Consider the following 13,424-nt stretch of genomic DNA (forward strand, 5'->3'; position numbering starts at 1 on the left):
ATATATATATATATATATTGGCCCTTAGATCAGTCCCTTTAATCATTTCTAAACTTTGGATTAATACTATTATCCTATGGGAACTACTCAACTCTAGAGAAGACCATAATCATCCCAATCGTACAATTCTTGATTCAAGAGTCAAAAAATCAAAAGCATCAAATTTTTTATACTTCTGATAGCACAGTAGCTCAACACTATATATATATGAGTTAGGCTAGTATACTATCGGTAGCACGGAGACCTCCGTGCTACCAAGTTGTTTTCAATGATACGNATATATATATATATATATATATATATATATATATATATCGATTATAGAGCTTCCAAAGCTTATTTTATTTTTTCTATAGAAGTTAGTCTCATTATGCAAAATAACTTGCACAAAATCTTCATATTTCAAGTGAGAAAAATAGCTTTCCAAAACTTCTCACCTAAAAAAAATTAAAAAATAAAAAAAATAAAAAAATTTGTTACACTTGATAAATTATCCTTTGTTCCTCATATAAAAAAATGACCAACAGTTTTATCCTCAGGAGAAACACAGTTGCGCTGATGTATCTTTTTTTATTACAGCATGGCTTAAGGTAGCATCTATTGCAATAATGAGATATGCAATGGTCGACGAAAAGGGAATCAAGCCTTTTCATTCGTAGGTATTGGTATCGGCAAGCCGGATTCTGCAGTGAGGGCTTTGTAGGCACTTTGGATTTGCCTTGTCACGGGGCCGACTTCTCCGTTGCCAATTACTCGTCCGTCGATCATAACCACCTGCGGGAATGGAAGCACATTAACCATTAGTATAAATCAGAGTTGGGTTAGGCAACATTTGCGAAAAATTGTAGGGATATTGATTGATAAGCAGATTGCCAACTTCTAGAGAGAATTTTAAGTCCGTGAGTTCTTTCATAAAAGTCCCATTTTTCACCTTCCCACAAAACTCGACGACTATTCCATGGAGAGCTTTAACTTTTGGCCATTTTTAACACTTGTACATTATAAACTTCATATGTATAAGAAGTTCACACAGGATAAATAGTGTTGAATATAAAATATAAAAATACTGTTCTCTGATAACTTCAAGTTTTTGGACAACAACATCATTTAACAAATAGAATGTAAGGCATAGTATCATTCACAATGCCTTTGGTTTGAAGGACGCCAAATTCCCCACCATCCTATCTTGATCCTGAACAACTAAATTCAGGATGAATTCCATAACTGTTTACTGCTATGATATTGATCACACAGTTTGCCGAAATATGTAATTCAATACATCACAATCTATTGTTTGTTCAGGAAGAACATGATGAGAACATGCTATCACGCAATGAAAGATGAAAATTAATTTGGTTCTATACTAGTGAAAAGAGGACTCACTGGGGTAAGTTCGCCCATTGTTCCAGTTGTCCACACCTGGATGAGAATAATAAGCAAACCACTATGGAAAACAGAGCAAACCATATAAAGATAGAAAAGGATATCTTATTTCCACTGTTCTAAAATGCAGTGCATAGGCAAGTGTATGCACATGACATATGCGGATGCGATCACTTCACCACACTGCATGGACCGCATCCTCATCATTACAAACAGGTACTCAAAGAAAATTCGTGGTTAGATGTGCTATTTCATTTACAAGGATGAAGTGCGAAAAAAATTATCCTACAGCGTTTACCTGTGATTTTTTTTTTTGCCTGCTCTATTTAAAGGTTGTTTGTTTTACGCACAAACTTTCCCCAAAAGAGATCCCACAAGCTTCTTTTTGTTTTAGTATTCTAAGTCGCCTGCCTATTACATATATTTCTAGCGGTAAAGAGAGGAAGGAAAATAAAAATTACATACTCATCATTCTCGCTAAGAATTATTGCATTTGTTTTTCCTCCACCGCCTCTTTTGCTTATTGCATTTCCTGATAGTACTTGACGTCTCAATATCTAGGCTTCGCCTAGATATATACCTCATTCCAATATGTAGACATATTTATAAGTGAAAATATGAAAGAGAAAATGGTTATCCTTTGTAGAAAATATGTAAGAAGTCGGTACTCGTTTATCCTAACAAAATGAACCAGTAGGTGATCTACCAGTTGATATGTTCAAACTAAATTAGACTAGTTAGTAGTCCAACTTTGAAGCAAAAACAAGATAACAATCACCAGCAAAAAAAAGGCTCCTTTGTATCAAAAACTAACATACCTCATCAGCAGCATGGAACTCGGATAGACTAATACGTCGCTCATGTAGAACCAGCTTCTCTTGCACCACTAGATCCATCACCTGTGATTTTTTGATGAATGATCCAATAATTTGTTAGCGCTCAGAATCCAATTTTGTTCCTTCACAAAATAGTACTAGTGCAGAAAGGTTTTCTACAATGTTTAATGACAAGACTGCATCAGAATACAATAAGCAAGATACGGATGGTGTTTCAAGGAGCAACACCCTTGGTGCATCAGACTCAAATTATATCATTGGGCATTGAAATCAACGACCCCCATAGCATGACATGATCTACAGTAGTTGAGTCAAGTCAAAAACTCACACTTTTCTGAAATAGTTTTATAATAAATAAAATAGAAAACAAATGGTTTGTTTGAATTGAACAACCTTATGAAAAAATATGATAACGTTCTTCGCTTGAAAATTGTAGTCAACGATCTTAATCTACATAGTTAAAAGTTATTCGCTAACAAAAATTCATTAATTTTAATATCCTATATTATATAAGCAAACATCATATATCAACTATTACAATTATCAATTCTGGAACCAGCTAATCTCTAAGTAAACAATGTTACATTATTTTTTGCTTTGTAGGAATTTATGACATACAGATTACGTCTAATAATAAGGATGCCCTATCATCAAATTTGAGGTCAAAGCACTCAAGGACTTCTATAAAATATCATTTGAAAAGGTTACCCTCTTTTCTGTGGGATTCTACTTCAAATATATTGGCAAGTTAAAGAGAAATTGATCAGACTTACAGTTGTGCGAGTTATTCCTGGAAGGCAGTAGTCAGCATGCGGTGTCAATACCTGGCCTTTCTTTACCATAAACTATTGAAAAATTGACTTGCGTTATTTGATAATCCTAAAATCTGCTTTATTCAGAAATAAACCAACACAAAAATTATAACCAAATAGCTTCTTACAATATTTGTTGCATTGGTTTCTGATACAAAACCATCTTTGTCTAGCATGACCGCATCTTCAGCGTTGGCAAGGTTTCCTTCTATCTGTTCTTTAAGAAAGCTCAGTCAGCACATCATGAAGATAAGCTAAACAATAAAATGTTGATAATTTTAAGCATAGAGGTTGTATGTCGAGAAAGAAGAACCTTTGCCAAAATGTTGTTGATAAGATTGTTGTGATGAATCTTGGAATCTATGCTCTGCGAGAAGACAAGGACTAAAGGTCTTTCTGGTTTAAAAATATAAGTGAACTTATAATCTTTATTAAGATATTATAAACATGATAAGTGTACAAAAGGTGAACAACTAATAAAGAATGATGAAGACCAGTCTAGTAGTTTGGCTACAATTCTAAAAGCCCAAGTAGGGCTCACAATCTACTGTGTGAGCTGCACTTCAGAATCTAAAGAGGGAGCCATACTACAGAATCTAAAGGGTGAGCTGTACTTCCAAATCTTTGCCTATAACCACTGGCTTACCAAATAAGAACTGGTTGCGTGAACTTCCACATGGAAAATCCCATATGGCCTTAGCATCTTTTTTGATACAAATAAGGATGCCTTTGCGTGTGAATTAGTTGCTCTTAGCCAAGTATTTAAGTGCCGTGGTACGGGGTCGTACCGAAACTTGCCGGCACGGTACGGCATGGCGCATGCCGGACCGTGCCGATACATGCCTGTCACAAAAAATATATGTGTGTCGACACGTAATGGCATGAAATATTTATTTTTTTTAGCAACAAAATATGCCAATTATTTATTATGTATTTTTATCAAATCTTTTGAACTGTATTGAGAAAATTACTTACTAATTTCAAAAATAGAGTGTTTTGAGTTGTGCCATCGACACGGAGGCTGTATCGTGCCGATATTTTGCTGGCACGATATGGCACGGTAGATACGGCCCGTGTTGATGGGTACTCTAATCCTTGCTCTTAGCATAAGTAAATGTGTAAACATAGACATGCAGCAATTTTCTTGAGCGACTAAATATGCTAAGATCAACGAGGAATCTACGTAGGTAACATACTCCTAGGTGTTTTCAGAACCAGGCACGAGAATGAACTTAACCGGCTATTTCTTAAAATTGGTAACTGACATAATGATCAACATAGTTTTAGGATATCATCATGCCAGTACAGCTTCTGATCTGGGATCAAAACTTGGTCTTTTTGCTAAGTGGTTACTCAAACTTCCAAGAAGCTAAGCATTATGAAAGACGATATTTTCTGCTTTGAAAATACATGTTGCATAGTTAATTAACAATTTATATGCATAGAGTTGTATTGCTCTTCTAGTATTTATATCAAATTAAGCTGTTTCCGTCCGTTTTTGGTACAATTAGCAGTTGATCTTCATCAGAAGAATCTACTCATAATAAAACAAAAAAAAAAAAGATAATGAAAGAACTACGGAGAGGATCTCACATTTGGTGAATTACGACGTGTTGTTGCAGTCACCAATTTTATACCGCCTGAGTTGTCATAAACCGGTGGTTTCCACTCAGCAAGCACTGAATTGTATAAAGAAAATCCAATAAGAGTGTTGCATTTTGAGTTACGATCCCTACATAATGAAACATCTACTGATGTTCTATGAATCTATGGCCTCAGACATTAGTATGATTTTAAAAATGCTGAGTTCCTCAGTTTAAAATAACAAGAAAATAAAAAGGATATAATGAGATATTTGCAGAAAACAAATAAATATATGACATGAAAACTAAATGTTTCTTCAATAAGAATACTCGACTAATTGTTTAAAGGTAAAAATGTATAAAACTTACCTCAACTATTACCCATTTGGATTTGACCACCTCATTTTTAAAAATTTTGATTTTAGAGCCAAACCTTTTAATTTATTTGGTTTGAGCCAATTAGTAACTCTTTAACTTCAAATTTTGAATGCATCGTTTACCTTAACAGCAAGGTTTAAAGTATTGCCCCGTGCCGGTCGGCACGGGATGATACGTATCGTGCCACCAATTAAGGGGCACAATTGGTGGCACAATACATGGGGAGTCTCTCTTGGACCCCCCGTGCCGCAATACCCTTTCGGTATCGCGCGATACATCACGATAGTCAAAAGGTATCGCAGCACAGTGCCACTGCGTGCCTATAAGAGCACACAACATTTTAAGTTTTAATCTTTTTTTTTTTATGTTTTGGGCCTACTTTTGGAATTTTTTTTTTGCCCACACACATCCTTCTCTCTCATTCTATTCTACCTTTTTTCTCCCTCAACTCGCTCTTTCAATCTTTTCTTTTCTTCTCACTATCTCTTCCTCTCTTTTTTTTTTCTTCCTATTTTTTCCTCCTTTTCTTATTATAATTTTTTCTCTAATTTCTTCTTTCAATCCCTTCTCTTTCTACTTTGTTTCTACTCTGATCACTTCGATCTCAATAGAAAAGGCAAAGAAATAGCAAATCGAAAATGTACTTTTTAGGTAAGAAAAAACATTTATAATTTTAATTTTTTTTCATAGATTTTGAATATTTCTAAGTTGTAAAGTTCCTATTTTGAAGAAATTTGAAATTATGCAAATTTTTATTTATAGTTTACAAAAACATAAAAATACATCTACTTGATTAAGTCATTATGTAGTTTGATTTTTAATTATTTTGGATACATCTAGCATTGGGTATAAGATTTACAATAATACCTTTTTAACTTCGAAAATTCTATTTTTGGATTTAGAAGATAGAAAAGACTAATAAAATCAAAAACTAAATTGAAGCAATTGATATTTAAATTTGTTTAATTATTCGTCATATGATTTATAGTTAAATTTTTATGGATGGATCTCACAAATTTTCTTAAAAATTTTAATAAAAAAATCCCTTCAAACTTTTAATAAATATTTTTAGAAGATTCAAAATTAAAAGAAATTATTGGGGCAATTGTAGTGCTACTCTAGTTACTCTAGTCATCATGTGGTCTCTCGTCGAATCAATATGGATGAATCTTGCAAATTCCATAAAAATTTTAAGGAAAAATAAATTTCTCTAATTTTGTATTTTATAATTTTTTTGAAGTTTTGAAGAAAAAGGTAAAATCAAAAGAATTTTGAAAGTAAATTGATTTTTAGTTTTTATTCTCTATGGGCTATAGTCTTATTTTACTTTACATATATAAAATGCCTACCATTATATTAATTGTTGAGTGCAGTAACCTATATATAGCCAATATTTATAATTATTTTTCCAAATCTTTCAAAATAACATTATAAGAATTTATTGGGAACAAAAAAAAAAAAAAAAACGCGCCGAAACGTATCACTAGGAGGTCATGCATATTCATCGGTATGCAAGCGTGCCACGTGTTGGCACGGAGGCATTCCTGTGCCGTACCGTGCCGGGAGACAAGCAGCACGCCCCCGTGCCACGGCACGTTATTCCTTGCTTTACAAATATAGTTAGTATATTTAATGCAATTTACATAACCATAAATTCATTATAGTATGCAATTAGCTTAGATTTTGTATCCGAAAAGCCATCCAATCACTTAAAGCAAACAAATTGAAAGGTTGGGTACTAAAATCAAATTTTTGAAAGGTTGGGTAGTTGAATCAAAATAGCCTATAGTTTAGGAAAGTTTTATACATTTTTACCTTGTTTTAATTATCCCTCTAACTTCTGCGCTTGCCCTCATTTAATCAACATACAGTTAGAAGTATTAATTTTCAAGAATCAAGAATTAACAAATTAAAACTTTAAATTGAAATGTATTGATTTGTCAGAATGTACTAAAGAAAAATGAATTGCATTATCACCACACACGCATCTTTTATTTATTTCTTTCTTAATCACTTGCTCAAAGCTTCGATCTGATTGCTTTCGGCCAAAACCGACCTAAGCTCCCGACACTATGCAGCTTGAATCAAAGCCTCAATCTGATTTTCAAGGATAATGTATTCCACCCTCAAGCTGGTTTATTATATTCTATAAAAATGACTAAGATATAAAGTATGTGATTGCAGACATCTTTTCATACTCTGCATCAACCAATTACCAAACGCCCATCAGGCAAACACAAGAAATAGGTTGAACAAGAAGTTCATGCCTCCAAATAGTCCCTCGATGCATCCAACTAGAAATTCCTTGGTTTCAAAAAGATAATTGAAATGTTGCTGCATATATGCATAACAGCAAACAAATAATCAGACAATAACATAACGCAAATAAGCCAGGACTCATTCCTTAGTTGCAATGTGATGGCAACTCTACATAGAGTTTCATAGTTTATATCAGCATGTTTAACATGTTTGAAAGATAAACAAGTAAAATGTTTGGAGAGCATACCAATTAAGGTGCATCCATATAGATTGAAAGCTGGACTCATTCCAGATGTAACCTAAAGGAGAAAGTGAAGATTTGGGCGAGGTAAGAAATATAAGCGGAAAAACCTGAAGAAAAGTATTGATATTATACAGTATGTATGCTTCAAACATTGATAATCAAGCCTGCACGGAGAAATACCTTTTTCCCACGCGTAAGAGTAAGTCGAATGTGAGCATTGTCAAACATTCCATTTGAGATGAGAGTTTTGAAGATGGCCTCCTTAATCTGAGCTTAAGTGAAATATAAATGCAAAATCACTGACGCTTAAAGCCCCAGATTGTCTAACCATAAACAAAGTGCAGAATGGTAACTGACTTATATCATTAGATAATCATTATGGAATTGCTATTTAAAAGATTAAGAATGCCATCCCAAATAAAGACCGATGAATTTTAATCAGTTACCGCTTCACGAGTTGGAACATTGCTGAAAGCCAAAGCTTTGGCAGAATCAAACAATCTGGACCATCCAAAACAAATCTACAGGTTAAAACTTATGCGAAAAAAAAAAAAAGAAAATCATTCAGAGTGAATAGGAATGCTTATTTGGAACTGAAAGTTATATTCAACAAACAAACGGATAAAAACTTTCTAATCTTGGAGAAAGTTTAAGGACAGGTCACCTATCTAAATGCTCCTCAAGTTTAAAAATCTTTCTATTGTATATACGAAGTCCCTCCCACACTGCATCACCCCCTTGTACAACTGAATCGAGAACTGAAACCTTCAACAACGATGTCTTAGATTAACACAATAAGAAGAAACGGAAAAAATTAAAAAAAAAGAATTTGTCTGCAAACTGTGAAGTAATACAATTTCAAGATACCTTTGCACTTTCACGGGGCAAGAGCTCATCACCAACCCACACAAGAATTTTCTCATTGGCAGGAACTGGAAGAGTAGGAATAGGTAATGAAGGTCCCAGAGGTGTTACCATTTGCCTAGTTTGGCGTTTAAGCATGTTGTAGAAAGGCAAGCTCTGCTCTAGTAAGTCATACAGCGCAAATGGAAATTTCTGGAGAAAAGTACATAAAATAACATGATTGGGCATAAATGTCGCATGGAAATGAAACCGAAAGATTCTTTCGGAAAGAAATCAAAGAGAGAAAAAAAATGTGTCAGTTGAATGTAACAGAAAGATAAAATGTTCAAAAGACCTAACTTAGCTCCCACATCATCTCCCAGATAAAAATGTCCAAAGAAAGGCAAAATGCAATTTGAAAGTAAAATTATCACTTGAAAGTAAAATGAAACATTTTTTGGGAAGAAAATTGAAGAGAAAAAGATAGGCATAAGATTGCAGATAAAGATAAACTGTTCCAGGGATCTAATTTAGCTAACATGTGGCAATTGATTAATTTGCCACATCATCTCAAGTTTATCTTGAATTAACTAATATTGCCATCCCTCCATTAGGCAAATTAAATGGAGTTTAATGGAGGGATCTGATTGAAACAAAAATTGAAGTTTCATAAACTAAATTTCGCGAAAAGTTCAACTACCCACAGATGGCTGTACCAGCCATACAGGCTGGCAAGTATCATCTGATCCTAAATGGGCATTTTGCATAAACCATATCATCAGAGATCTGTTACTCGGCTCATGCCTCAAAGTGTTGAGGTGTATTAGCCAAGCTATTCTATGCCAGCACAAGTAGGGCTGAAACCATCTTCTTGGTTTTTATTATTATTATATTTTTTTTCCCCGGGGGGGTGGGGGGTGTGGGTTTGTCAAAGTGAATGTTCTCCTCTCTCTCCCTTTCGGAACCAATTCCCACAGGGTGAGAGCTCTTCCAAGTGGTGGAATGGAGATGCCTCCCTCTTCTCACTATGGATCAAAGTGCCGCCCCGTGCCCCCAAGAAGGGGGCACGGTCGTGCGGCATGGCGCAGTGTGCCGCGGCACAATGCCGTGTCGGCACTGTGCTAGTTTTTTTTTTTTTTTTTTTTTTTTGCTTTCTGCTTTCTTTTTTTGCTTTTTGCTTTTTCTTTTCTTTTTGTTCTTTGGGGTACCCGAAGCATTCTGGTACCCCACACTCCCTCAAAGACATTGCAAATCGAACATCTATTTGTTAGCCAAGTCAAAAAAATTATAATTTAATTTTTTTTTGTTTGTTAATATACGAGTAACTTTTTAATTTACATATTCGATCTATGCAAAATTTGTCGCACCAACATCCGTATTATCTTCACGAATTATTTTATCAAAAATTGTCACACTGCGAAACTTTTCCCTAATTAGGGGAACAAAATCGAACTTAATAAAGAAATTTTGAGGCACATCAAATATAAAATTTTATTTGTGTGTTAGAAGATTGAAAATACTGATAAAATTAAAAGCTAAATTAAATCAATTGATACTTAAATTTATTTAATTTATTTGTCATATAATTTATTGCTTAATTTTTTTTATATCTACTAATTTTTTGAAAAAATTAATTAGAAATATTTTTTCAAATAATTTTTAAAAAATTTTTAAAAATTATTTTTTTGCATTTTATAAAAAAATGACTGTAATATGATCAAAAGAAAGAAAGAAAGAAAAATGTCTTTGCCTTTTAAAAATTCTAACCTGTAAAAATTTCTATTCTGTATCAGGTATAGTTGTACTTTACATACAAAAAAGCTAACAAGTATGTTAATTGATAAGTATAGTAAACTATACATAGCAAATATTCATAATTATTTGATTAAATCTTTCAAAATAATATTATAAAAGGTTATTGGAATCAAAAAAGCTGAAATAAGTCTGTGCCAAAGCGTGCCATTAGGAGGTCATACGTATCCATCGACACGCAAGCGTATTATGTGTCGGCACGAAAGCATGCCGGTGTCGTACCGTGCCACGCAGATAACGGCACGTCCCATGCCACGGCACTTTAAAGTTTAAACCTTACTTCTCACATTTCCTTCAAGAAACATATTGATACCTCTCCTCTTATTTCCCAAAGAGGATTAGAGGGAGTTTTAGTTTTGATAATGTGAATTTCCATACCTGGAAGATATTCTTCATGGGGAATCAAGGTTTTCTTAAATCTCGTAGAGTTTGGGTGTAGCGTACGGGACTTTTATAATGAGCAGATATGAATGGGATATAACATGTGATGCTAGTTGGAAGAATTTCAAGGAGTAAAAGATAAGTTAGTACTTGTGGGAAGAAGTTTGGATCATGAGAAATATGGGCTTAATGGACCGGAACCAGATTACGGTCTAATTGGTGAATTATTGACCAAGGAATTGTGTTTGGAATGTTTATTTGATGCTTGCTGGAATTTGAAGTAGTAGAAGTGAGCTGGTGAGGTTTTGGGTAGTGATGAATGATACGTGTGGTTGCAAGTTGCACTAGACTTTTGCAAAGTATTAAAATTCTAGTGAAAAATAATATTTAGTACTATTTAGATAGTTTTGATTATGTTTGGGAGGGGTTGGAGTGTTTTTGTTGCGAAAACAAAGGTCGGTGAGCAAAATCTGCAAAACTACAGGTTTGTAGTGTACACCGGCACTGAAAATTGGAGTACCAGTACTCAGTAGTGATTTCAGCTTGTTAAGCTCTCATATTTTGTGAAACTCCTTTAAGAGTGTCGGCACTGAAGTTGGAAATACTGGTACCGAAGTTCGAGTATTGGTACACAATAGAAAAGTTGGCAGATATAGAGTTCGGATTCTGAAAAACTTCTGAGTATTGGTACTAATAGTACCGAGTACCGATACTAAATGTGAGTACTGATACACAATAGAAAAGTTGTCAGATTTAGAGTTTAGATTCTGAAGAACTTCTGAGGAGTGCCAGTACTAACTGTATTGTGTACCAGTACTAAATGTGAGTACCGGTACTCAATGCTGCGAGAGCTGAAATTCTAGCATCTATATATGCCTCTTTTCTCTTCTTCCTGTTCTTATTCTTATCCCCCATAAGAGAGAGATGAGATTTCTCTTCCTCTTCATCTTCTTCTTCCTCTTCATTTTCTTCTCCTATTTTCCTCCATTGATTCTTCCTCTCTTCATTCTTTCCCTCTAGGATTCAACCAACCAAAAACTGGAGTTGGAGCTTGAGGCTTGGAAGAGAGGTAGCTTGGAGCTTCCAATCCTCAACCCTCGCACCTTGAGCTTGATTTAGAGTTTCGATTGAGGTTAGTAACTAAATCTAGACTCTCTAATTAGATAAATTTGAGAGTAAATTGAAGATTTTCTAGTTTATATCAAATTAGGGTTTAAATTGGGGATTTCTAAATGTGGGGCCTTTGCTTGGAATTGATGATTGGAAACCCACTTGTAAGTTGGAATTGAAATCCCAACAACTTGATTTTGAGTAATTTTAAGGATTTCTTAAGCTAAAGTATATTCTACCTATTTTTCATATGATTTTTAGAGAATTGTTGTATGAGCATTTTTGGAGGTTTTCATCACTTAGAAAAATCTCTTAGGGTTAGAAGAGAAGACGAGACAACTTGGTTCCGGGAAATGAAAGAATTTTGCCAACTATCTTGTGGGTTCGACCTAACCGAAATTGATGAACTCCTATACTATCTACTTCTCAAATGATCTTAATCCCTTAATAAACATGACATTGGAAACTCTCATTATTAATATGAAACATGGCATTTCCATTTGAAAAAAGGGTAAAAGAGCATACCCTCATGAATTCTATTGATGATGTTATATAGTACAAGAGATGAGTCTAATATAGCAACAATGCCTAATATAGTAATAATATAACTAGGTATCTCATATCATATAATCCTACTCTAAAAATGTCGTAATATATAGTATCCTCATATAGCATGAGATACTAAATATGTCGTAACACCATTATTTGCATGTTAGTTGTACATTCCTTAATATATGCCTTATGTAGCATATTGTTGAGCATAATTCTTATATATGTTGGTTGTCCTCTACTCCAAATAGCATGTTGATGTAGTCAAGATACTTGAACTTCATTGTGAGACATGAACATCTACTTAGTATTTACGTGGTTGCTTCCTACTCTCTATATCATGTTGATCGAGTTGAGATAAATGAACCTCTTACTAGACATGGACATTTATTGAGATTACTTGTTCACACATTCTCTAAATGACATGTTGAGACATAGTATTAGAGTTGAAAACTCTTATGTGACTATAGGTCAAATACTTGGGATTTATGGCCTTTGAGCATTATGCATGAGACTAAAGCTTGCAAGAGCCAAATTGAGCTCAACTAACACATTGCTTGTGAGAGTCATTCCCTACAAGCCAAGGCACTCCAGAGGAATAGCCATTGCGAGCAAGCTTGCCTTCGTTTTTTTCTGTGTCGATTGGGCGATGGGTGTAAAGAACAGCTCCGTATGTGGGTTGCTGAACATAGTTCATGAGGTACGACACAAGTTAGAACTATACTCTGTGTAGGTCCTCAAGAGATTGGGTAAATATTGGTCTTTGAACATCATAAACTAAATTGATGCATAGTTGAAAGTTGAGACATGATTCCTCCCCTTCAAGTAGCATATAAACATAGTAGTATTATTCCAATCTTATGGTTTTCTCATCATAGTTACATTTAATTCATGGTTCCTTTACTACAGCTATTATTTTCAATTTTTCTTACTACTGATGCCTCAGTTGACCTAGTGGTATAGTGCGCCCCTCTCGGCGGAGGTGTCCATTGGGAACTATATCTAACAGTTCTCACACCCTCGTATTTGATGTTTTCTTTCAGAGCCTTCAACTGCGAGGGAAGCAGCAGGATCATGGAAAGGGAGTTTCGTAACAGCTAAAGCCCTTTGACCCTTTTTTCTGGACTGAGCAGGGATTAACCTTTTTATATTTTGGAGAGCTATGTTGATACGACAATGTATTTAATTATGATTTTAGTACATGTATTACACTTTGAGGGTTGATGAGAAAAAC

The 13,424-nt window shown here is 34.4% G+C and overlaps 1 protein-coding gene across 4 annotated transcripts in view; it reads right to left on the reverse strand.

Moving 5' to 3' along the window:
- LOC109724250 (branched-chain-amino-acid aminotransferase-like protein 2) overlaps positions 383-13,424 on the reverse strand; it is a 43,588-nt gene continuing 30,546 nt past the window's right edge. For 3 of the 4 annotated variants that reach the window (XM_020253002.1, XM_020253003.1, XM_020253000.1), the window contains 12 exons: positions 8,363-8,551; positions 8,160-8,260; positions 7,942-7,996; positions 7,676-7,762; positions 7,499-7,550; positions 4,625-4,710; positions 3,345-3,398; positions 3,160-3,243; positions 2,993-3,064; positions 2,202-2,282; positions 1,384-1,419; positions 383-774 (listed from right to left, as the gene is read on the reverse strand). In XM_020253002.1, coding sequence (XP_020108591.1) covers positions 640-774; positions 1,384-1,419; positions 2,202-2,282; positions 2,993-3,064; positions 3,160-3,243; positions 3,345-3,398; positions 4,625-4,710; positions 7,499-7,550; positions 7,676-7,762; positions 7,942-7,996; positions 8,160-8,260; positions 8,363-8,551 — 1,032 coding nt within the window. In that variant the 3' untranslated portion in view covers positions 383-639. Of the gene's footprint in view, positions 775-1,383; positions 1,420-2,201; positions 2,283-2,992; positions 3,065-3,159; positions 3,249-3,344; positions 3,399-4,624; positions 4,711-7,498; positions 7,551-7,675; positions 7,763-7,941; positions 7,997-8,159; positions 8,261-8,362; positions 8,552-13,424 lie in introns of all 4 variants that reach the window. The other variant, XM_020253001.1, reaches the window with a different exon arrangement.

The sequence above is a fragment of the Ananas comosus genome, linkage group 18 (assembly GCF_001540865.1).
Source record: "Ananas comosus cultivar F153 linkage group 18, ASM154086v1, whole genome shotgun sequence".
Lineage (NCBI taxonomy): Eukaryota > Viridiplantae > Streptophyta > Magnoliopsida > Poales > Bromeliaceae > Ananas > Ananas comosus.